The 25,920-nt window shown below is 42.9% G+C and overlaps 2 protein-coding genes across 4 annotated transcripts in view; one reads left to right on the top strand and one right to left on the bottom strand.

The window, feature by feature from the left end:
- The window catches only part of LOC106560819 (N-terminal EF-hand calcium-binding protein 2), a 151,234-nt gene extending 133,507 nt beyond the window's left edge, over positions 1-17,727 (top strand). For both annotated transcript variants that reach the window (XM_014124148.2, XM_014124147.2), the window contains 4 exons: positions 10,778-10,890; positions 14,303-14,380; positions 14,966-15,057; positions 15,446-17,727. In XM_014124148.2, coding sequence (XP_013979623.1) covers positions 10,778-10,890; positions 14,303-14,380; positions 14,966-15,057; positions 15,446-15,474 — 312 coding nt within the window. In that variant the 3' untranslated portion in view covers positions 15,475-17,727. The remainder of the gene's footprint in view (positions 1-10,777; positions 10,891-14,302; positions 14,381-14,965; positions 15,058-15,445) is intronic.
- Positions 17,728-17,812: 85 nt separating this feature from the next.
- Positions 17,813-25,644, bottom strand: slc38a8a (solute carrier family 38 member 8a). Of its 2 annotated transcripts, none has more exons than XM_014124146.2 (10): positions 25,152-25,644; positions 21,681-21,879; positions 21,264-21,420; positions 21,013-21,117; positions 20,309-20,366; positions 19,448-19,562; positions 18,985-19,069; positions 18,619-18,818; positions 18,462-18,513; positions 17,813-18,343 (listed from the first exon to the last, which is right to left on the bottom strand). In XM_014124146.2, exons 1-10 carry the CDS (start codon positions 25,338-25,340, stop codon positions 18,241-18,243), a joined length of 1,263 nt encoding a protein of 420 aa, XP_013979621.1. In that variant the 5' UTR covers positions 25,341-25,644; the 3' UTR covers positions 17,813-18,240. The 2 variants fall into 2 exon arrangements, with proteins under 2 accessions (XP_013979621.1, XP_013979620.1); XM_014124145.2 differs by having other exon boundaries at positions 18,985-19,132; positions 25,152-25,643.
- Between the last annotated feature and the right edge of the window lie 276 nt (positions 25,645-25,920).

The following is a 25,920-nucleotide window of genomic DNA, read 5'->3' as shown; positions in this document are numbered from 1 at the left end:
GGACATGAAGTTAAGGTTAGGGTTGTGATTGAGGGTTAGGGTTGAACAGGGAAGTGGACATGAAGCTAGAGTTAGGGTTATGCCAAGATTAGGATTAGGGTTATGCAAAATTAGGATTTAGGGTTAAGGCTTGGTTCTAACTAACAACTGCTGCATCCAAAATAATTATTTTGCAAAGATCACAACCAAATGTTATCTTAGCGACTGTTCAAGCAAGAATCAAAATATCCTTTTATGCATATGAAAACCCAAAAAAGTGGTTTTCACAGATGGCGATGGCTTTCTTACTGCCGCCAAGAGTCGCACGCATCTGTGCGTGACGTCAATGTGTCACGTACTGAAAAAGGGTCTATACCATGGCTATACAGGACACTGCAAGCACTCCGTAGAGCAGGGTTCCCCAACTGGTGGCTCGTGGAAGGAATTTGGCCCACTGGGGGGTTTTATTTGGCCCCCCAAGTTTTCAGAGTGAAAAAATAATAATATATTGTTTTTAAAATGTATTTTCATTGTTAGATGGGAAATACTGTAAAAACACCAGAGAATGAGCTCCAAATGATTTACATTTTGGAAATCTGTTCCCAAGTATTCCCACACATAATAGGGAGATGTGAATATATAAATGTAAGCAAGGTTTGAAATTACTATGTTTTAGTCAAATATTATATGTGTAACGGTTGTCGTTGGGAATAGAGGACCAAAACGCAGCAGGAATGTGGATGCTCATCTTGTATTTATTTAAAAATAAAGAACACCAAAATAACAAACCGAAAAACGCACGAACAACAAAACAGTCTTGTCAGGCTCACACAGGCAAAACAAGAAACAATCTTCCACAAACACTTAACCAAACACATACCCATATATAGGACTCTCAATCAGAGGCAACTAGAAAACACCTGCCTCCAATTGAGAATCCAACCCCAATAAACTAGACAAAGAAATACAAAAGACTAGAGACCACATAGAAATACAAACCTAGAACATAACCCCCAAAACCCGGAAATAATAAATCAAACACCCTACTACATAAAACACCACCCCGAACCACAAACAAAATACCCTCTGCCACGTCCTGACCAAACTACAATAACAAATAACCCTTATACTGGTCAGGACGTGACAGTACCCCCCCTAAAGGTGCAGACCCCGGATGCACCTCATAAATAAAACATTTTTAAAAAACAACAAAATATCCCCCTAAACTAAAGGGAGGGAAGGGAGGGTGGCTGCCGTCACTTGTGCTACACCCCCCGTCCCCAACCCACCTATACAGGAGGTGGTTCTGGCTCCGGCCTACTGTCCTCCAGAATGCAGACAGACTTGATCAGTTTCGGGCCGTAGGCAGACTCCCCTCGTTCCGGATCGTAGGCAGACCTCTTCCGTTCCACACTGTAGGCAGACTCATTTGATACAGTTACTCATATTTAGTTCCGGATCGTCCACAGACTTACTCAGTTCCGGGTTGCTGATAGACTCCCTTGGTTCCGGGTCATAGGCAGACTCACCTGGTTCTGGGTCGCAGGCAGACTCCCTCGGTCCCGGGTCGCAGGCAGTCTCCCTTGGTTCCGGGTCGCAGGCAGTCTCCCTCGGTTCCGGACTAGACACTGTTGCCGGATACTCTGTACTGCACACTGGTGCCGGATACTCTGGACTGCACACTGGTGCCGGATACTCTGGACTGCACACTGGTGCCGGATACTCTGGACTGCACACTGGTGCCAGATACTCTGGACTGCACACTATTGCCAAACTCTCGAGGCTGGGCTGACGCACTGGAAGCCTGATGCGTGGTACTGGTACTGGATGTGCCAGTCTGGGGACACGCACCTCAGGGCTAGTGCGGGGAGTGGGAACAGGCCGAGTTGGACTGGGTTGACGCACTGGAAGCCTGATGCGTGGTGCTGGTACTGGAGGTATCAGCCTGGGAACACGCACCTCAGGGCTAGTGCGGGGAGCGGGAACAGGACGAGTCGGACTGGGCTGACACACTGGAAGCCTGATGCGTGGTGCTGGTACTGGAGGTATCAGCCTGGGAACACGCACCTCAAGGCTAGTGCGGGGAGCGGGAACAGGACGAGTCGGACAGGGCTGACTCACTGGACCGTAGAGGCGTACTGGCGGTCTCGAGCGCAGAACTGGCGTCACTCTTACTGGCTGGATGCCCACTTCCCCCTGGCAAATGCGGGGCGCTGGTATTGCGTGTACCGGCCTAAAAATACTTGGCCTCGCCACAGTACCCATTACCCCGAAGCACGGGACCTGTCCAGTCACTGGTTGCCCAGAAAAGGTACGGGGATTTGGCCTGGGGCTCAATCCTCGCCCAGCCAAACTACCCATGTGCCCCCCAAAAAAACATTATTGGGGCTGCCTCTCGGGCTTAAACGCCAGTCGTGTTCCCCTGTAGCGTTCCCTGTCTTCACTCCACTTCCTCCATGGACCTTCTCCGGCCATAATCTCCTCCCACATCCACTTTTCACGATCGTCCATATCAAAGTCCATTTTCTCAGGGTTCCTCCTCTCCTTCTTCCGCTGCTTGGTCTTGTCGTGGAAGAGAGAATGGGACCAAAACGCAGTGGGTTGCGTGCTCAACATATTTATTATAAAAAATGCGAACACCACGTAAAAACAAAAAACAAACTAACGACAGGAACAGAGAAGCAGGCTCAACAAAAGCAGTGCTCTCAAACAACTACCCACCAGTGACAAACAAAACACACTCCTATTTATAGGACTCTCAATCAGAGGCAACTAGAAAACACCTGCCTCCAATTGAGAGTCCAACCCCAATAAACTAGACAAAGAAATACAAAAGACTACAGACCACACAGAAATACAAACCTAGAACATAACCCCCAAAACCCGGAAATAATAAATCAAACACCCTACTACATAAAACACCACCCCGAACCACATAAACAAAATACCCTCTGCCATGTCCTGACTAAACTACAATAACAAATAACCATTATACTGGTCAGGACGTGACAATATGTTTGGGCTTCTTGCTGTCAAATTGCAGTCTACAAATTACTAGTAATTATGTTCCGGCCCCCCGTTCAAGAAAAAATCGTCGCCACGGCTGAGTCTAGTTGATGATCCCTGCCATAGTGTCACAGCTGTTGTTGTAAGAATTGGACCAAAATGCAGCATGGTTTGGGTTCATCAGCTTTATTACGTGAACCTGCAAAAAACAATACAGAACAAAAACGAACGTGACGCTATGCAGTGCTCAAGGCCACAATACACAAACAAGATCCCACAAAACATAGTGGGGAAATGGCTGCCTAAATATGATCCCCAATCAGAGACAACGGTAAACAGCTGCCTCTGATTGGGAACCATACCAGGCCAACATAGAAACAGAACGTCTAGATAGAAACACCCCCCCCCCCCCAGTCACACCCCGACCTAACCAAAATAGAGAATAAAAAGGCTCTCTATGGTCAGGGCGTGACACATAGTGTCGTTGGTAATGGAGGACCAAAACGCAGCAGGTGTGTGTAAGCTCATCTTGACATTTATTAACTCAGAATGAACATACAAAAATAACAAACAAGAGAATGAACGATTAACAGACAGTCTGGCAAGGCACAAGGCTAAACACAGAACAATCTCCCACAAATACACAGACAAACACACCCAACTAATATAGGACTTCCAATCAAAGGCAACACCACACAGCTGCCTTCAATTGGAAGTCCACCCCAATTAACTCAACATAGAAATAGATCAACCAGACTACACATAGAAATACATCAACATAGACCATAACTCAAAACCCGGAAATAATAAATCAAACGCCCTCCTAACTAACACACCACCCTGAACCACATAAAACAAATACCCTCTGCCACGTCCTGACCAAACAAAAATGACAATTAACCCTTATACTGGCCAGGACGTGACACATAGAGCATTCCCATCACATTGTATTTTTTTTTATATATATTTTTTTATTCAAGTTTTACAAAATGTACACCAAAGATTTTACCATATTCCAGCAACCCTCTCTTCCTCCCTCCACACAACACATCCACCCCCAACCACCCAAGTCCCTTCCCTACCTATCCACGCTACCTCAGTCCACCCACCTCGATTCCCTGTGATAGATGTCATGGTGAGACATGACATCTATCACACTCATCATTTACATTTGGATATATTTCAGACGATCTGGATTTTGAAAAATGCACTCTATGTAAAACCTTAAATTGTTTGAGACCAAGATTAGCACAAGATGTAGTGGAGCGTACTCTATCAATCGTCTCATCCCACCACTCCTGTGTAATTCCAACACCCATTTCCCATTCCCAAGCAGTTTTAGTTTTGTTGGTGGAGTGTTTGTCCAATGACATAATACACAGATAGATCTGAGAAATTACTGCTTTCTGTCGAGGTAATAGAGTCAATATTTCATCCCAGGGTTGGCAAGGGGTTGGAGCAAGGAAGCCAGAAAATTGGGAGGAGACACAATGCCTAATTTGAAGGTAACGGAAAAAGTGAGATGGAGGCAAAGAGTATTTAGAGACCAGGTTGGGAAAACTAGAAAAATCTATTTACGATGAGTCTTGGAAGGACTTAATGCTTTCTCTCACTGGACAAGTAAAGGTATTATCTATTAGGGAAGCGGGGAATAAGTGATTCTTATCAATAGGATCCATGGTAGACGCAGAGGAGAATTTAAAATGCCGTCGAAACTGGTACCAAATCTTAATTGTGGAAAGTACTGCAGTATTGCCAGTATAGCGAGAAGGGGATGCTGGGAGAGAAGAGCATGCTGGGAGAGAAGAGCAGAGAAAAGCATGAAGAGAAGCAGAAATACAAGAATGTGCCTCTAGGTGGCACCATGGGGTATCTGGAGCATGTAACCAGAATAGCCATTTCTGAAAGTTGGCTACCCAGTAATAGTATAAAAAGTTGGGTAGTGCAAGCCCTCCACTAAACTTGCATCTCTGAAGCAAAGATCTCCTGACTCTGGGTACCTTTCCTCCCCAGATAAATGTGGTAACTAAATGTGGTAAACTTTAAAAAAAACTTTGATAAAAACAATGGAATCGATTGAAATACACTGCTCAAAAAAATAAAGGGAACACTTAAACAACACAATGTAACTCCAAGTCAATCACACTTCTGTGAAATCAAACTATCCACTTAGGAAGCAACACTGATTGACAATACATTTCACATGCTGTTGTGCAAATGGAATAGACAACAGGTGGAAATTATAGGCAATTAGCAAGACACCCCCAATAAAGGAGTGGTTCTGCAGGTGGTGACCACAGACCACTTCTCAGTTCCTATGCTTCCTGGCTGATGTTTTGGTCACTTTTGAATGCTGGCGGTGCTTTCACTCTAGTGGTAGCATGAGACGGAGCCTACAACCCACACAAGTGGCTCAGGTAGTGCAGCTCATCCAGGATGGCACATCAATGCGAGCTGTGGCAAGAAGGTTTGCTGTGTCTGTCAGCGTAGTGTCCAGAGCATGGAGGCGCTACCAGGAGACAGGCCAGTACATCAGGAGACGTGGAGGAGGCCGTAGGAGGGCATCAACCCAGCAGCAGGACCGCTACCTCCGCCTTTGTGCAAGGAGGAGCAGGAGGAGCACTGCCAGAGCCCTGCAAAATGACCTCCAGCAGGCCACAAATGTGCATGTGTCTGCTCAAACGGTCAGAAACAGACTCCATGAGGGTGGTATGAGGGCCCGACGTCCACAGGTGGGGGTTGTGCTTACAGCCCAACACCGTGCAGAACGTTTGGCATTTGCCAGAGAACACCAAGATTGGCAAATTCGCCACTGGCGCCCTGTGCTTTTCACAGATGAAAGCAGGTTCACACTGAGCACATGTGACAGACGTGACAGAGTCTGGAGACGCCGTGGAGAACGTTCTGCTGCCTGCAACATCCTCCAGCATGACCGGTTTGGCGGTGGGTCAGTCATGGTGTGGGGTGGCATTTCTTTGGGGGGCCGCACAGCCCTCCATGTGCCATTAGGTACCGAGATGAGATCCTCAGACCCCTTGTGAGACCATATGCTGGTGCGGTTGGCCCTGGGTTCCTCCTAATGCAAGACAATGCTAGACCTCATGTGGCTGGAGTGTGTCAGCAGTTCCTGCAACAGGAAGGCATTGATGCTATGGACTGGCCCGCCCGTTCCCCAGACCTGAATCCAATTGAGCACATCTGGGACATCATGTCTCGCTCCATCCACCAACGCCACATTGCACCACAGACTGTCCAGGAGTTGGCAGATGCTTTAGTCCAGTTCTGGGAGGAGATCCCTCAGGAGACCATCCGCATGCCCAGGCGTTGTAGGGAGGTCATACAGGCACGTGGAGGCCACACACAGGAGCGTGCCCAGGCGTTGTAGGGAGGTCATACAGGCACGTGGAGGCCACACACACTACTGAGCCTCATTTTGACTTGTTTTAAGGACATTACATCAAAGTTGGATCAGCCTGTTTTCCACTTTAATTTTGAGTGTGACTCCAAATCCAGACCTCCATGGGTTGATAAATTGGATTTCCATTGATTATTTTTGTGTGATTTTGTTGTCAGCACATTCAACTATGTAAAGAAAAAAGTATTTAATAAGATTATTTCATTCATTCAGATCTAGGATGTGTTATTTTAGTGTTCCCTTAATTTTTTGGAGCAGTGTAGGAATTTGGGAATTTGGGTAAATGGTTCCTTTTTACAGCATCCTTCCTATAAGTGATAGTGGTAAGCTACCCCATCTCTGAAAATCAGATTTCATTTGCGTAAGGAAGGGGGCAAGGTTTGCAGAAAAAAGAGCATGTAATGAATGAGTTACGTTCACTCTAAGGTACTTGAAACCAGAGTGGCTAAGCTGAAAAGCAAGTCTTTCTGCTGGAGCTGTAGCGCTGCTGGATTGATTTGAAAGCACTCACTTTTCTGGAGATTCAGCTTGTAACCGGAGAAAGAGACAAAGTTCTCCAGAATAGAAAGGATAGAAGGTAAACAGGTTACAGGGTTATTTACATAGAGAAACAAATCATCTGCATATAATGTTAACCTATGTTCAACTCCTTCCTGTGTTACATATTGGAAAGAGGTGGATGCCCGTAAAGCTACTGAAAGGGGCTCAATGGCGACAGCAAATAACTAAGAGGAAGATGGGCAGCCTTGGCATGTCCCATGTTCCAGGGAAAAATAATCAGAACAGGTGTCATTGGTACAGACAAGAGATGGATCCATGAGCTAATTTTGTCCCCAAATACAATTTTTTTAAGAAAGCAAATAGGTACTATAATTAAATTCTGTCGAATGCCTTCTCTGCGTCTAGGGAGTTTGCCACCTCAGGGGAGTTGAAAAATTGTTTAGAATAAATTATGTTAAACAGCGTCCGAATATAAAAAAATGAATATCTGTCCTTTATAAACTGGTTTGTTCCTGTGATATGAGTCCTGGTAAGACTACTTCCAGACGCCTCGCTTTCACCTTCTCAAGCACCTTTACATCCACATTAAGGAGGCTTATGAGCCTAAATGAAGAACAGGAAGTGGGGTCTTTCCCCTTCTTAAGGAGAAGCGCTATTGAAGCCTGTGTTAGGGTAGGTGGCAGTGAGCCACGTTCAAGTGACTCGTTATACATAGATAAAAGTAAAGGGGCTAACTTGGTATGGAATTTCTTAAAGAACTCGGTTGGAAACCCATCAGTTCCTGAAGTTTTGCTGCTCTGCATTGACTTGATAGACTAAATAACTTCTTCAAGGCTGAGAGGAGAATCAAGGTCATCTGCAGTTTCAGCCTCAACTGTGGGAGTCTCCAGTTCACCCAAAAATGTAGTCATATTGGCAGTATCTGATGGAAATTCAGAGTATACTCAGACGTATACAGGGAGGAGTAGAAATATTTGAAGGTGTCATTTATCCCCGTAAGGTCAGAAATCAAGTTATGAGAGGAATCATTCATTTGGTGAATCAGACGGGTAGTAGCGAGCAGACGGCTTGCCCTGTCGCCATGTTCATAGTAGATACCACGTGAATGCAATAGTAACCGTTCTGCATCTGTAGTGAACAAGAGATTGAATTCAGATTGTAGGTTCAAGCGTTGCTTATATAGCTCTTGGGATGGCGTCAGATCATATTGATGGTCTAAGTCAAGGATGACTTTAATGAGTTGTTCTAGTTTAACTTTCCAAGTTTTGTTTAAATGAGAAGAATAAGAAATTATTTCTCCTCTAAGATAGGCCTTAAGTGATTCCCATAAGAGAGAATGAGAGGTTGAGCTTGTCTGATTGGAAAAGAGAAAATGATCAATGGAAGTGGAGATAACGTTACAGAAGTCTGCACCAGACCTGAGAAGAGAATCGAAGTTTGTCCTGAGAGGACTATGTCGAGGGCTAAAGGTCTATGGTCAGAAATTACAATGGATAAATATTCAGAAGGGGTGACATTTGGAAGTAACTTATGATCAATAAAGAAATAGTCAATATGACAAAAAGAATGGTGTACATGTGAAAAGAAAGAATAATCTCTTGCCTGGGGATTTTGAAATCTCCAGGGATCTGTACACCCATTCTGAACCATAAACTCTGAGAAGGACTTTGACATGGCAGAAGGAGACATAGTTCTGGGGTTTGCACGCTCTAAAGCCAGTCTAATAACACAATTCAGATCCCCGCCAAATATCAAAAGATGGGTGGTCAGAGAAGAGATTTTCCCCAGCAACCCATTGGCAAATTCAACATCATCAAAACTGGGAGCATATATATTGACCAATACTACAGGTGTGTGCCAAATGGTGCCAGTTATGATCTCCCATTACTGTCTGAAATAACATTAGTAGTAGAGAAATTTATTATTTTACTAACCAAAATTGCAACACCTCTGGCTTTGGAGTTAAAGTCTGAGTGGAAAACCTGACTGAACCTGGAGTTTTGTAGCCTTGAATGATCTTTAATGCATAAATGGGTCTCTTGTAAAAAAATACCTTTTAGCTTTTTCAAATGGGAGAAGACTCTTGACAGGATTGACAGGATTGTTCTTAGTATTCCAGGATGAAAACGTTCTCGGATTAGGTCTACCTATAGTTCTATTATTAGCATTGTTAACCATCTACAATATTGAAAGGAAAAAGGTGTGAAAACAAACCAAGTATTTGCAAAAATAACAGAGAAAACTGATGAAAAAAGCTCATATTTAAAACAATTTCTTTAAATAGGACCAAAGAAGGTCACTCCCCCTCCCACCCAAATCCAAAGTCTCCTTCCCCAGCGAATGGAGACAGCAGGTTGACGTTTGCGCAGCTTCGGTACATATAAACAGAAACCCTTCCTTTCCTAACGCGGAGAGGCTCCATAGCATGAGTAGTGAAATACATTTGAAAAGGCATTCACAAAATGGTAAAGTAGGTCAACAGATGACCAAAACAAAGTCAGAAAACCCCATAACAGTAAAACGAAACTGTCCTGACTGAGGGAGTCTTCAATCAGTGCAACATGTGCAATGTGTCTTAAGGAGGGCCAAATAAGTGTCCCGCAGTATGTTACCCTGTTACAAAAAAAGAAAAGGGGCAGAATGTCTGTACATGTACGAATGATCAATGCGGTGTAATAATGTGGTGAAAAGTCCTTCAGTAAGTATCTAGATCAAAAATCTAGGAAAGCTCTGCAAAAGCCTGGAATTGTAGCCATGCATTGCTACGCTAGCCATCTAGACAAATAAAAAGGACCTCCCAAACGTGTAGCTTAAATAACAACCACACAAGACAGTATTAGTCATTTTTATCAGAGTTCAATAGTGTTTCTGCGAGTAGAAAAGGAATGGCAACAGGGGGAAAAAGTCCCTGCCATAAAAATCAAAACATACCTTCGACTTGGAGGGTAGGCTAGGTTATGCAAGCTAACTGGAAAAGAGTAGGACATAGATCCAAGAAACGGCTCAGAAGTGACTGTCGAACCAACGCTGGGCATCCTCGTGGGAGTCGAACTGTAGCTTGTCGTCTCCGCCCGCTGGGGAGGGGCCAATGGGCTCTGTCCAGCTTCGGGGGTGATGGAACTCTGGCAGGACCCAGCACCTCCGCGAAGAAGTCTGACATGAACTTAACTGAGTCCCCTCCTTCAAGTTTCTCTGGTATACCAACAACCCAAAGATTGCAATGGCGAGAAAGGGATTCCAGGTCATCGGTCTTGTCAATCAGCTTTTGGTTTTCGGAGCTCAGACGGGTGACCGTTTTCTCAAGGGCTACTATGCGGTCACTGTAGTCACACAGGTCATGTTCAAAGCCGCCAAGTCGTTCATCTGCAGTGGCGCGGACACCATCCAGGACGGCGGAGAAGGGTGGCCAGAGCAGCATCAATGGCAGTTTTGAGCTGGGTGGCAATGGTAGCTGTAATATCCGAGACCAGAACCGTACGGAGGTTCTGACGATCTGTGTGGAGTGTGACCACATGAGAATCCGTAACGTTTGGACTGGAGTTGGCGCCATTACCATTCACGTTTGCCATCACGGTTGAAATGTTAGTTACAGGTCTTCTGCTCCTCAGATTGTGTGACATTTGAATCAAAAAGGTAACTTACGAAATTATCAATCAAATCTGATATGTAAGAAAGTGGAATGCAAAGTAAAAATGTGGAAAATTTAACTAATGCGTACAAGCCTCGTCCACAAGCTTCTTCTCCACTCACATGCTAAACCAGGAGCCCCCATTACATGATCAAATGGATTTCATTACCTATTTTTCTGCTTTTATCTCACTCTTTTTCTCAACCCCTCACTTTTTTTTTTTTACTTCTGTATTTCTTTCTGTCCAGTCCCTGTACCTGATTCGCCAAGAGATGACGGTATCCCAGAAGCAGCTGGGAGAATTCTGTGAGGCCCTGAAGCAGTACCTGAAGAATGTCTCTGCTGAAAGAGACTGCTTCCAGTGAGTCCACCTATTTAACTTTATCTGTGTATCTTTTATTGTCCATCTCACACAATACCTTTCGTGACCATTTGTCCACTGTGTGTGTTTTTCTACCTGGCTGATGTATTCACAACCTAACTGGTTATCTACCAGTGGAGGCTCTTCAGAGGAGGAAGGGGAGGACCAACCTCCTCAGTGAATTTCATTTAAAAAAAAGTAAAACATTGAAAAAGTTATCCTTTTTAGATTAAACTATACTAAATATATTCACGGCACCAAATAATTGATTAAAACACACTGTTTTGCAATGAAGGTCTTCAGTAGCCTCAACAGCACTCTGTCGGGTAGCACCATGGTGTAGCCGGAGGACAGCAAGTTTCCTTCCTCTTCTTGGTACATTGACTTCAATACAAAACCTAGGAGGCTCTTGGTTCTCACCCCCTTCCATAGACTTACACAGTAATTATGACAACTTCCGGAAGACGTCCTCCAACCTTTCAGAGCTCTTGCAGCATGAACTGACATGTTGTCCACCCAATCAAAGGATCAGAGAATGAATCTAGTACTGAAAGCACAGCTAGCTAGCACTGCTGTGCATACAATGTGGTGAGTAGTTGACTCAAAGACAATAGTTGAATAAATTAGTTTATTCAAAAATGAAGGAGAAGCAAGAGGGAGAGATTTTGTCATTTTTTTTTCACTTTCAGTTTCACTTACTTAGCTAGCAAATGCAGCTGGCAAGTTTAGTTACTCAAACACCCGGCTCAAACAGAGGGATGCTATGTTAGCTAGATGGCTGTGACTATCCAACACAACACTGGAACTCTTCCAAGTCAAGGTAAGCTTTTGGATGTTTTAATTTATTGCCGGTGTAACTGCTTACTGACTATACACTGTAACGTTATTGCATGATTGTAGCGGGTTTACTAACACATTAGTTCTATTAGCTATGTTGACTAGGACGTTACTTTAGATAATATGTAGGCTGTGTGTAGCGGTTATGACATGGTTTGGCTAGAAACATTTTATTCGCCTGGTCACAAACAGATGATGTGTTGTTCATTGAAGTCCACAAACAAAGGGAAAAGGTGAATTTGTCCAATAGAAACTCTTGTTTGCAACTGACGAATGATTACACCCTAGATAAGTTAGATGCAGGCAAGAGTGTGCAAGGCGGTACTGAATGTGTCACTGTCTGTCCATGTGTCACTGTCATCACATTTTTCTCTCGACCCTACGTTGTAAACTTCATTCTTAGGCTAGGTTGTAGCAACCTCATGATGGGTACAGGGACTATTGTAGTATCATGACGTAGCCTAAACCTATCGATGTTACATTGAACTGGGTGAATGGAATATGAATGACAGTCATCCAATATGCTGTAATAGAAATAAGGTCATGCTCATGAAAAACAAATGGTCCTCCCTCATCATAAACAGCACTGATTGCCAATGTTATCTACAATATACAACTTAATATTGTGAGACAGATGCCCTGACACATTTCTTTGTTAACCCTGTTGTGATTGTGTCATGCCTTTACAAATCCTCACATTTGTCTCTGGCATGATGGGCCATGCCTTCATACAGATGGAGGATCTTAATTTGATACAGCAGGAAAATAATCCTGAAGCAACAAGAAATGTGAATTATTATGTGGATTATAATACATTTTTGTAGGGGTTGATTCATTTTTCGAAAGGGAAAATAAAGTCTGTAATTTCAAAGTGGAAATTACAAACTTCAGAAGCCTTTTTAAAACTCAAATACACTACAAGTTTTAAAAGTAAAGTACTCCTGCAACAGGGTGATCAAATTAAGATCCTACATCTGTAATGCTTATTTTGTCACTATTTTGTCTGTAATGCTTATTAGTACCTTTGCTCCGCAAGGTACTAATCTCATCTCAAGTATAATGGCAGGAAGGCTTGGGGAGGAAACTCAGAGAGAGCATGAATAGATATTAGAAAATAATGGACGAATAAGTCAACATTACAGATAGGGAGAGACAGAGCGCCTCTGAGTACTGGTGTGTACAGGTTATGGATGGTTGAGGGAGCATCTGGCAGAGAAAGGATGTGCTGGCGACTGAAGAGGCAATCAGACCGGATAAACCTGTTTAACACACTGTTGTCCTCTGCCTCTCCACAACCATCATCAACCAGGAGGAATCTCCATGTGACAAGGGATGATGAAATGGAAAATAGGGCTGAGCAGATTAGAGAAACCTGGATTTAGGTGGACAGAGCCTCTCAGATCTTCTTGCTCTGAGCTGAGGTAATGTGCGGCAGCCTACTGCACAACCTTCAAACATGCTTTAGAGCACTGCTGTCATAGCAAGGAAAGAGCTGATTTGTAGAGAAGATGACATGTATATCCACTATTACTGCTGCTGCCTGTAGCACTAATGTATCTTCTTTCCTATCAATGTAGCAGCAGATTCTCATGCCGAGGGTGTTTAAGATTCAGTTCAAAAGGACAAGTTCCTCTACAGTCGGTTTCAGAGCGACTCCCTGGAGCCAAGTCCAGAAAATAGGCTGGATGCTGTCATCAACATTTTGTAGTCTCATCATAATAGACATAGGGATGGTGAATAATTGATCACTGAGGAATTGGGCTCTGACTCTGTACTGTGAATAGACTGTTTTCTTTCTCTCTTTCTTTCTCACATTACCACTATTTAAGTCTGAAACTTTATGTTCCTCCCTCATGTCTCTACTATTGGTTCCTTTAAGTGCTTCTACATGGTACTAACACATCCTGCAAATTATGCCATAAGAATACATCCTCCTTTTTATGGGAAGGAAGCACACGTGTGGATGCACAGACACACACTCAAACACCCTCCCCTTGTGCACATCTTTCTTTTAGATGGACACACATTGACTTGGACATGTTTATTTTCGGTTTGAAGAATGTGATTGTGGAGCCTCGCACAGCAGCGGCCCGTCAAATGAAACAACGCAGTGGTGGTCTGATCTAGATGTAACCTCAGACAGAGAGCTGTCAGCTGTAATGGAAGCATTCAGCAGGTCAATAAGATGTGTCATGAGTCTCTCCGGTTGCGAGCTCCACTGTGATGGAAGGAAACATAAAACCCAGCTCATACAGTAGAACTCTTCTACTGCACTAAACCCCTGAGACACAGGTCAGCCATCTGAACCACTACTGCCCTCCAGTGGAGGATTACGCATGGGAGTGAATGGAGCTGAAGTCAAGTGACTATGGGCTTCTATTATTATGGTTTATGTGGTGTGAAAGTGTTTCTGTGCTTAACTGCCACACATCACTCTCTGACATCTGTCTGAGTAAGCTTATTGGCAATTCACTGTTTTTATTCAAATATTTTATAGTTCTCCAATGTCCACTGGCCATTATTGACTTGCCAGTGTCTTACTCTCTCTCTCTTTTTGTATTCCTTTCTTCTTCAGTGTGACTGCAGTGAGGCTGCCAGATGGGCTCTCCTTCGTGGTGTATGAGTTCTGGGATGGAGAGGAGGAGTGGAAAAAGTAAGTTCTAGAATTGTGCCTCATTTGACTTCTCACCTACGGATCCCTCCCTCCCCCACACCCCCTTCACCCCTTGGTCTTCTTATAATCCCCATAGGTACAATTTCCAGCAAATATGGAATCAATAATGCACAATAATTTGATATGTTGGTGTCTACTATTTTGTAAGCACAGGTCTCATATGAGATATGTGTATTTCTTTACACAATTGGGTAGATGATTACAGAAGAGCTGTCATTGCTTAGTGTTTTTTTTTAATGTTCATACAAAGCTAACATCTGGAACCAGACTTGGTTAAGCAGACTCCAGAGGTACAGAGCTCTATCACGGCAGGAACCTATCTAAAGCTATAGTCACTGAATAAGGCTGACATACTATAATGACTTATTGATGTTTTGGGGGATGTGCTGAGGCTGTAACGAGTCTCTATCTTTCAAGTTCTCGATTCATATTTTACTGTTCACAATCACAATATCATCTGTGGGGCGTAGGAGAACTGAAGGAGTGAGCGTGTGTGCGTCTGCATGCATGGGTGTGCGAGTCTGTATTTATATGTGATCTCATGCCCTTCACCTCTGTCCTCAGGCACCTCCAGGCTGCATCCTTCAAGGCCTTTCAACATGTTAAAGTTGACACTCTGTGCCAGCCTGAGGCTGTGTCCACTGTTGCTGTGCCAGGTTAGTCTCCTGAGAGAGAGCTGGCATAGAGCACAATCCCCTGTGTAATGCTGGCATAGTGCCGTGTATCTGGGATGGGGAGCCCTGATGGCGATGGAACCTACTGGGGGAGAGAACTGTTTGAAGTAGAGCAGTCAGGGAAAACACATACCCTGATATTTATTATATTTACTTATTGTTATTGGTATAAATGTATGTCATAGACTTACCTCAGGCAAACCTGAAAATGTATGACATTCAATTTGAATTATATTATGCAGTGTATCATCATTGTATTATCACATTGAGCAGAGAAACACTAGACCTGAATGTGAAAGTGTTGTAAATGATTTATCTATTCCTGAGCTGCTTGTCTAACTGAACTCCCCCTCGCTCTCTCTCCCTGCAGCCGCCTGGTGCAGCCTGAGCAGAGACTGATGGGGATGGGGACGCATCGCCTAAGTCCACAACACCCCCATCCTTAGCTCCCACATACACCCTTTACCTCACTCTCACCCCCACAATCCCTCTTTCTCTCTTTTGTAAGTACATGTTTACACAGTGTCTGTTTGATATTGAGACAAAATGGAAGGCATCAATTGCAGTGAATATTAAACAGTGCATTAAAGCGAGATTACCGCCATCCAATGCATTTGTTCATTGTATCGTTCACCCTCAAGTCATTGTAGAAATGAGGTGAACAGTTAACCTGCTTTTGAGGCTCTAGTGCATGTCATCAATTTTGACTAAAAGACATGAACCTGCTGCTGCTGCTAATGACAGAGTAATAGAGCCCTCAACATTCATCTCTATCAAGCTGTGAAGGTTTTTTTTGTGTTAAGAGTACTTGTATGAATCAGCAATGGATATATTAGCTGTTAAAGTCTAGTAAAATTATATGAAAACATGTTCTATTATAATTATATTTGTATTGACGTCTTTAGTGGTACAGTGCAAAATTCTTCAGAAGAAGCGGTTACAACAAAAGCAGCAAAACTTATGGTTTGCTGCAGACAGTTTCCCTTTTGAACAACTAATCTCAAGCCTTAAACATCAGCATATGGTTGAGGTTGTAGGATTTCCAATAACGTAGTGGCTGCAGATCCGACTTTTCACAGGATCTTTTTTCTCTCTCAGGACCTTTAGTTCCGAAGCTTCTGGGCGTGTTTCTTTACCTCTAGTTCACGCACTCATTTTTGTGATCTTGAGTTATAGTGTTGTTATGAATGACATACAGTGAGCAAATTTTAGAGCAGATGGTGTTAACTGTAGCATAGCCTACAGAGACTGTGCATAAAGTAGAGAATACACACATGCACAGAATCTTTAGAACCTTTCGTCGAGGGAATAAAGATCTGGGATAAGTCGGATCCGCAGCCACGGCCCTCCCATAAACACAGAGTAATTTGATTTTAAACATCTAACGCACAGCCACATATTACAATCACAATGTTCATTGCAATAGAGCAAAAAGGAGATGTTTCACATGCCCATCAAGCAAATGGTAGTAACAGAAAATATATCAGAATGTTCACCCACCAACCCAGTTGAAGAACCTCTTGTGCACATCTAGGCGCATGACCAGTTTGTCCAACTCCAACAACCTGAAATCAACATGATCCAACAGACCCAGTCGAAAAGCACAATGTAAATTAATGAAATATAGCAATTACATATATTTAAAGTATGAGTGTATTACAAATGATCTCAATAAAAGTGTTTTATCTATAAACAATAATGTATGAATCACTCATCTTGATCTACATTTAGAGGGTGGAATCTTTCACCCACTTCTCCATTGAATTTCTTAGTTTGTCCTGTAAGCACATGGTGGTGGCAAGCTTGTCCTTAACCAATTGGGGGATATCAAACCCTCACTCCCCAGGATAAGATTATCATCTCAGATAATTAAATGTAAGTAATAACAAAGACCGTCCTTGTTCACTGTAAAAATGTAAACTTTGTTTACTTGGCTTTGATCATAACTAGGACCACTGAAATGAACACATGTCCAGTCCCATCTCTGGTGCTAAGCCATATTGCACTTTTCTTTGAGAGAACCCTGGACTTCTCCATGTTAATACACCCGTGATATTAATAAATAGCACACCTTGGGCTTCATATTAGCCTCAGCATCAGTATTACAGAGCAAGAGCATGGCTCCCTTGTTGACATAGACTTATGTGGGGAAATTCTACTGGAATGGTTTTCTATCCGTAGCTTCCGTTGGGTTCTGTATTAACAGGTCAGAGCCAGTCAGAAAATGCCAATTCTATTTCTGTAACATTCCTGGCTGTTCCCTAAACTGTGCAACCAAATTTTTTCTCCCCATCTCTTGAGTGCATGTTAAAATGAATGTCCAGTAACTTATTTGCTTTAGTATTTAGCCATGCTACTTTCACTGGGTTTTGTGGATTTCTTATTTTTCTTTTATAGTATTCCTATAAAAAAGGACAGACAAAACAAATATATATATATGAATAGAAAATGGCATAGAGAATGAACATTCACTTTTATGGCAGTGTTTAAAGAAATACTAATTCTTATACTTATGTATGTTTCAGTAAAATGGCTTTCTCTCTGAGTGTAGACTTATTGCAGGGATGCAAGTACTATATTTAGTCTTAAAACTGTAGAAATTCTAGATAATGTAGAATGATAAAACTCAATAAAATGGAAATACACCATGAATCTGTTGCTTCATTGCTTTACATTTCTGGGAAAGCATGCACACAACATGTAGTATGACGACTAATGAAAAACAAATGCCAGTGCATATTTCCTATAAAACATTTTACTTCTGATAAACATGTCAATACAATGAAAAACATCGACATACTGTACACAAAAGGAAGAATCGTAACTTGAGACAGCAACCTACGTGAGAATACACTGTTTATGTTCATTCAAAATATCACAGCAAACACAACACACACACATTTACAAAAAGTGAAAATAACTCACTTTCTCCCCCACCCCCATATGAAATGTTCACTCTATGGCCATCCTTTCATTATGGCTGTAAATACTTTTTTTAACCTATTATGTAAACTTCCATTCCGATTTCCTTCAGTGTATCAGACAGTGAGCAGAACACATTGTGCAAATGAAATAATACAAAAGTAAGAAGAATAAGAATAGAAAAGTCCCCTATTCCTACCCAGTCAACAAATCTCACACAATGAAGACATGTACCAGTTAGGGTTAGATCTTATTGAGGAGCTGTATGATGGCGATGGTGGTGCTCTGTCCAAAGATGAAGGCCCCACAGATCAGAGTGATCATCCCCCATGTTGTTAGGACCACTCTGAGAGGGAATGGGGGAGGGGGAGGGAGAAAATAAAGGAGAAACATGGTGTCAATGAAAAGAAGGATTTGGATGGATGAATGGTTTGAGTGAGTGACCATGATTGGTTCAAACTCACCGTGTTTTGAAAGATACTTGCTCTGACTGCATGGCAAATACTAGACATAGCCCTGCACACAAGCAGATAAAGCAAACATACATTATCTCTGCTAGTTCGATTCACATACAACTGTGTGGGAGAGAGTGAAGGTGTGAAAGGGGGATAATTTTCCCACCTGGGAAGATGAAAATGAAAAATGCGCTGATTCCCCCAATGATACTGATAACCTTGCTGATGTCTGGGATGAACATGGCAATGAGCAGGGTGATGGTGATCCAGGCTACAGTCAGCCCCACACGGCTACAGTTCTCATACGACTCGGTCACAACGTGGAAGCGCCGACGGAAACTCAGCAGTGGGTCCTGAATCACGGACCTGAGTGCAGAACGTTAGAGACACTGCAATGAGACTCACTGGGTCAAACAGACAAATTTACTAACAAGTTCTTTATTTCGACTTAAAAATGTTCTGATTTAAATGGCCAATGAATGCTATTTCTATGTAATGCCCATTATTAAATGCTCTCCAGCCATCATGTTACCTTCCTAGCAGGAGGATGATGGGGAAGATGGTAATGATAGAGATCCCAAAGAGCAGTCTTGCAATGATCATGAGGACATCGTCCCCTGTGTATGACATCAGAATATCAGCTGCAACATCCTTGCCAAATGTCAGGTATCCGTAAACACCTGAACCAGAAAGGGAGGGGAAACACATTCAAACACCAACTTGACCTAAAAGGTTCTTCAGCTGTCCCCATAGGAGAACCCTTTGAAGAACCCTTTTAGGTTTCAGATAGAACCCTTTATGGTTCCATGTAGAACCCTTTCCACAGAGGAAACCTAAAAGGGTTCTACCTGAAACTTAAAAGGGTTCTCCTGTGGGGACAGCCGAAGAACTCCTTTGGAACCTTTTTTTTTCGAAGAGTCTACAATAGTATAGTCCCTGTGTTCACTACAATCACTCGGTGCTATGAGCCGGAGTATTGAAGGGATGAGTCTCACCGGTTAGGGAGTAAATGACCAGGCAGAAGAACATGGACACCACAGAGATGAACACCCAATGGGACAGGCTTTTGTTCTCCATGCTGCTGTAGATGGCTATGCAGGCCTCGTGACACTGGAGCACAGAATGATACAGAACATGGCAGGCTCAGAATGCAAAGCTCAAAGAAACATGACTACATAGACCTGTGACAGGCTTGAGTCCCAACACTTAGTGTAATTCTTTGAATCGTTCTGGTGGCCAGTTAGCTCTGGCCCTTACATTGAGACTATGTATAGCATGGGGCTCCACAGCTCTTAATGCTCCCAATCATAGAACATCAGATCCTTTGTCACAAGCTGACAATTCAACTATATACATTACACTAGCAAGGTTCTTCCAGGTTTTCTCGATCAAATTTTACTCAACATTCCTCCATCCACCTTCCTTCAGGATTCCCATCCTTCCTCTTTTTTTCACCAGCTCAGTAATCAATCAGCCCGGGGGTGCAGGGGCTCAGGGAGCTGGGCTTTGTCTGCGCCTCTCCCCACTTCCCTTTTATTACGTTTCTGACAATCCCCCTGTGTTTCCTTGGTTACTCAGCAGATTACAAACAATATCTCTGAAAATGAGTAATATTTTCCAATTTTCCTCCAATCTTACACAAGTTAAAATATTGAACAGAGAAACAGCTCTCCTCTGCCAGATAGCCTGAGGCTCTGTTGGACTGTGATGACTGACCACTCCTCAATAGACAGCTCCTCAATTGACCAGAATTTGGGGTAAATGCCAGACTTTTAACCATTGGCTTCATAAAGAAAATGAATCTAACCTCACAAGTGACCACTTTGAAAAACAAACATGTTTGAAGCCGTACTCACCTGAAAGCCAAAGCAGATGGTCGGGATAACGCTGAACATCGAAGCCCAAGAGCTTATTCTACAGAGAGACGACAAGAAAACTTCAGAGTGACTCTTAAAAGGGCCTTTTCAACAAGACCTAATCTGACCTGAGGCAATTTCAGTCTTTTACAGTTTCTGTCAATCACACCGACACATTACAATGTGTGGGCTGAGGGCTCGGACTCCACTCCCAGACAGTCAAAATGTAGCTCAAAATGAAAATACCTTTAACAAGGACTAAAATCTCCTAATATTATAGGGCATCTTACATCCTGATCTCACAGACTTCTTTACAGGTTACATTTAACTTGACAGCATTTTCCAACTATATCGATATGATTTTATGATAGGCCTATGTGGTGGTCTTTAGCATAGGCCTATTTGGTGGCCATTAGCATAGGCCTATATGATGGCATTCAGCATAGGCCTATATGATGGCATTCAGCATAGGCCTATATGATGGCATTCAGCGTAGGCCTATGCTGAAGGCCATCACATAGGCATATGCTGAAGGCCATCACATAGGCATATGCTGAAGGCCATCACATAGGCATATGCTGAAGGCCATCACTTAGACCTATCCTAAAATCATATCGATATTGTTCACGTCACTCAGACTATGTAACAAGGACAGAAATTGCTCAAAGGTCAAACTAATATGAATTGGGATTACAAGCACTCACCCACTTGTGTACAAGGGGGGTATGTGCACCTCACTGTCCTCTAGTGTGTGATATTTCACAATGATGGCCACTGTTAGGTATGTAGCCGCCAGAGTACCTAAAACACTTCAAAAAGAGGGAAAGGGTTGAGAATAACATGAGATTGAATATGGCAGTAACAGCCACACAAATGTTGCAATGTTCTGCACCAAGTAGCCTGGGTTTAAATCTTTGCAATGCTGTAGTACACTGCCCATAAATGACTCACTCACCTGATGTACTTCTGAATACTGATCTCTTTAGGGATGGAGAGAGGGAGGATGAGAAAGACACACAGGAGGATGAGGGCGAAATGTGGGTGTGTGTACCAGTGGTATGGCATGTCTGTCTCGGGCAATCCAGTGATCAACTCATAAAGGGAGATGCATACTGCAACACAAAAATTACATAAAGAAACATGTATCAGATACTGTATATGAAGTTGAAAATCTATATCATTAACCTATTTCCAATTATCATCAATACATAATGAGAAGTGGGAACAGGAAAATCTGATGATTTCAAAGACTCCAGAAGAAATAGTTCAGGAAGGAATGATTTTATTATGAAACGGTAACATAATCCAGTAAGAGATAGTTAGGGAGTCATGCAGGAGTCATGCAGTCGGGGAGAAGCATGAAGATACTCACGTTTCTCCAGCTGGTCCGACACTATGACCAGGAAGGCCACAGAGATCATGAAGAGGTTGAAGACGAAGACGACCTCACAGAGCTGCCCGATGGCAGGCCCACACACATCCTTCACCACGGCCTGGTATGTGTTCTGACCACTGATGGAGGAGGAGTAGCCCAGAATTACCAGGCCACTGATGAGGAACACCAGGGACACCTGGGGCGGAGGAGAGATGAAGAAACAATCAAGAGGTTGCTGAGTGGGAGAAGAGAGATGTGATTGAGCAAATAATAAGAGAGTAGGTCTATAACGGATTGGTCTGGCTGACACCAAACTCGAAGTCTTCGTGATTCATGTCAGCCAGGCTAATAAAGGATAACATGGATGAGGGGAAGGGATAACCAGAGTGTACAACTGCTGAGAATGATGTGCTTGACTGCGGTGCTTTATATTGATTATATACAAAAGGAAAAAAATTGAAATTGTCAACATTGATGCTATTATTTGATTAAGAATATGTAGGCTACCCAAAATGTATCAATTACGCAAGCTATCCGGCTCTTGGCATGTTAGCCCCTCCTCGGCGACACTACGGTGGTAGGCCTGATCACCGACAACGATGAGACAGCCTATAGGGAGGAGGGCAGGGAACTGGCAGTGTGGTGCCAGGACAACAACCTCTCCCTCAACGTCAGCAAGACAAAGTAGCTGATTGTGGACTACAGGAAACGAAGGGCCGAGCACGCCCCTAATTCACATTGACGAGGCTGTAGTGGAGCGGGTTGAGACCTTCAAGTTCCTCGGTGTCCACATCACTAAGGATATATTATGGTCCAAACACACCAACACAGCTGTGAAGATGACACAACAATGCCTCTTCCCCCTCAGGAGGCTGAAAAGATTTGGCTGGATGGGCCCTCAGATTTTCAAACATTTCTGCAGCTGCATCATTGAGAGCATCTTGACTGGCTGCATCACCGCTTGGTATGACAACCGCTTGGCATCCGACCGCAAGACGCTACAAAGGGTAGTGCGTAAGGCCCAGTACATCACTGGGGCCGAGCTCCCTGCCATCCAGGACCTCTATACCAGGTGGTGTCAGAGAAAAGTCCTAAAAATTGTCAAAGACTCCAGCCACCCAAGTCATAGACTATTCTCTCAGCTTCCGCACGGCAAGTGGTACCAATGCACAAAGTCTGGAACCAACAGGACCCTGAACAGCTTCTACCCCCAAGCCAAAAGACTGCTAAATAGTTAGTGAAATAGTTAAGCAAATAGCTACCCAGACTATCTGCATTGACCCTTTTTGCACAAACTTTTTTGACTCATCACATACGCTGCTGCTACTGTTTACCATCTACACTATTTGTCAATTTATTCCTAGTTATATGTACATATCTACCTCAATTACCTCGTACCCCTGCACATCGACTAGGTTCTGGTCCCCAATGTTCCCTCTAAGCTACGCATGTGTCTGGGAGCGCAGCCCGTGCAGAGAATCACAAGATTGAACCTCAATCAACCTTCTAGAGTTTTCCCTGTTAGTTAACACTATCAACGTTTTCCTTTACTGTGGCAATTGTGATCAAATCAATTCAATATTAGCCACTTTCAATGTAACATACTGAAACAAAACTAACTATGCAAGACTTAGTATGCAAAACTATGCAAGAGATTTTGTTGTAGGTAGAACGCATCGGAATAGGATTCTTTTGCATTGACAGGCATGACGCAGGCCCATACTCTACACAGACCGGTGCGCCATAACCAATCAGAGCTGCAGTAGGCCTATACGCAAATAGACCATTGCCATATATGGATATGTAAAATTCACTTTGAACTGGACTATTTTACAGCATGAGCGGTTGCGATTATTATGCACCTGTTTTGAGATCAAAGCGAGAGCTTCATGTAGCCACGTGTGCAAATTTGTTCATATTCTTTGCTAGTGAGTCATTAGCCCAGTTATAGCTAATGTGTAGTCAGCAATGAGGGAGTGATTGCTTCCTACAAGAGCGCAAAACCTGTACATTTCTAGCCATCTTTAAAATGCAGTCAGGTAAAGAGCTTTTTTTTTATGTCTTGAAAGGCACAGTGTTGTATTTTAAAACAGGCTTGAATAAGCTAAGTACATTTACATTTTAGTCATTTAGCAGAAGCTCTCATCCAGAGCAACTTACAGTAGTGAATGCATACATTTGATACATTTTTTTTTCATACTGGTCCCCCGTGGGAATCGAACCCACAACCCTGGCGTTGCAAACACCATGCTCTACCAACTGAGCCACACGGGACCGAGTAGCCAATAGGCAGAGGGTAACATAATTCTCTGTAATAATGGTATGGAATAATAATAAATTGTATTTTGTAAAGTGGTTTCTTGCATCAAACAAAAGTATTGTGGAATGTAGGCTGTTAGGGTTGAACTGGCTATTTGTATGCATAACATTTATAATATACCGGGGAAGCTATGCTACAATATTAAGTATATAAACTACGGGTAAATTAAATGTTGAAGACAAGAACTACAACCGCCAACAGGAAGTGCGTCACGAGGCTGGGACCAGCCTGCACGCCGACGATAGGAGGAGCAAGTTTAAACCACGCTCCTCCTCGCTCTGACAGGCCAGCATTGAGCAGGAACTAATTCTGTCAGAGAATAAAAGAGAGAACGAAGGAGGAGTCGTTCTCTTTCCTGTTTGCCCTGCGAGGTGTCACTGAGAGACCGTATACGAACGACATATTTACCATACACGTGTTTGCATTAATTAAAGTACAGATAAATTATAAGTTAATATGTACTGACTATTTTGTTCTGATACCAGAAAAGAACTGTCGCAACATTAACAAGGCCTACATTGAACACCACATGTTGGCTGCTACTGTAGGCTGAATGATAATACCCATTTCCATGTTAAAATGTTGTGATGCATTTTCTCCATCGTTTTTTATGGAAGGCCTACAATATGATCAAATAGTCACAGTAGCCTACTTGGACACTTAAAACAGTAAATTAATGGGGGTATAAGCCCAATATTCACAGTAAATGTGTGCTGGAAGTTGCACAGAATTTTCACAACCTGAAGTTTACTCAATGCCCCAAAAAACGAGGGAACATTGCTGGTACCCCTTGATCATTACTCTTGTGTATCTGTTATCACGTGTTTTACTGTTCGATATTTTATTTCTCTCTGCATTGTTGAGAAAGCCAATAAGTAGACTTGGCATTTCACTGTTCTTCCACAACATTTGTTCACGAAGCACGTGACGAATACAATTTTACTTGATTTGATTCCCAAAACGAATCACCAAACAATTCTAGATGGTTCTCCTACACAGTAAATGGCAAGACTAAATCAATAGGTTTGGAGAAGGCCTATATTGATCGTTTAAATTACGTATTAAATCAGGTGGTTAAAATGACGTTTAATAACAAGAATGCATCAAATAAAGTACATTGTGTTACTGGGGTCAGTAAAGTCACTTACCATCTCCACTGCAACCGCCGAGTGAATTCCACCGGCTTTCTCGAAAGCCCATGGGAAGTTGAGAAGTCCCGCACCAAGCGCAGATTTGAGCATGATGAAAATTGCTCCCAAAGATCCAAGTCTTGGGCCATCTGTATCGAGTGTGGGCTTGGCCAGCAAGCTGATGCTTTCTCTCGCCAACTCTTCCATGCTTTGTCAGACTTGCTCCAAACTCTCCGAAAAACCTCTGCGACTCGTGCCAGGCGATGTGTTCACAGGAATCTGCTCAAGAAATAAAGGTGAACTAGAAAGGAGGCTGGAGCAAGGATTGGGTTGGGAAGGTCCGTGTACTTTTCTTATTTTGATTTCCTAGTCAAAAAGTAGACTGGAAAAACAGAAAACGGCTAGTTTTTAGTTTCTGAATTTGAGATACGAAAATTGTAACTCAACTTGTTCTCTAATTTCTCTCATTGATTGTTTCAAAGTTGGACATGGAATAACGTAAAACAAATAACATTTATGACATTTTGGGATTTTAGTTTTTCATTTTGTCCATACCTGGAAGTACACTCCCCCTCATAGAATATTCATGAGTCTTAGGGGTGTGGCAGCACAAAGAAAGGCTTAGCCTGTGTGTGCCATGAAGATAAAAATACTCATGTTAACTAAGATGCAGAACTTATTATGAAGTTAGCATGCCAATAGAACAAACTCAACAAATTTCAGCTGACTAGCTAGCCCTGCCTGGTTACTGGCAATAGTCATGCTAGCTTGTAGTAGCTAGTGGAAG

This window comes from Salmo salar, chromosome ssa10 (genome assembly GCF_905237065.1).
Source record: "Salmo salar chromosome ssa10, Ssal_v3.1, whole genome shotgun sequence".
NCBI classification, from domain to species: Eukaryota; Metazoa; Chordata; class Actinopteri; order Salmoniformes; family Salmonidae; genus Salmo; species Salmo salar.
This window is presented reverse-complemented; position numbering and strand designations above follow the sequence as displayed.

What these genes read in the sequence shown, in the direction of transcription:
- slc38a8a (XM_014124145.2), bottom strand. Translation starts at nt 25,340, where the DNA reads ATGGAAGAGTTGGCGAGAGAAAGCATCAGCTTGCTGGCCAAGCCCACA. An exon ending in ATCATCCTCCTGCTAGGAAG is followed by an intron (nt 18,819 to 18,984) that starts GTAACATGATGG and finishes TTCTGCACTCAG; the next exon opens with GTCCGTGATTCAGGACCCAC. An exon ending in CAAGTATCTTTCAAAACACG is followed by an intron (nt 18,344 to 18,461) that starts GTGAGTTTGAAC and finishes ATTCCCTCTCAG; the next exon opens with AGTGGTCCTAACAACATGGG.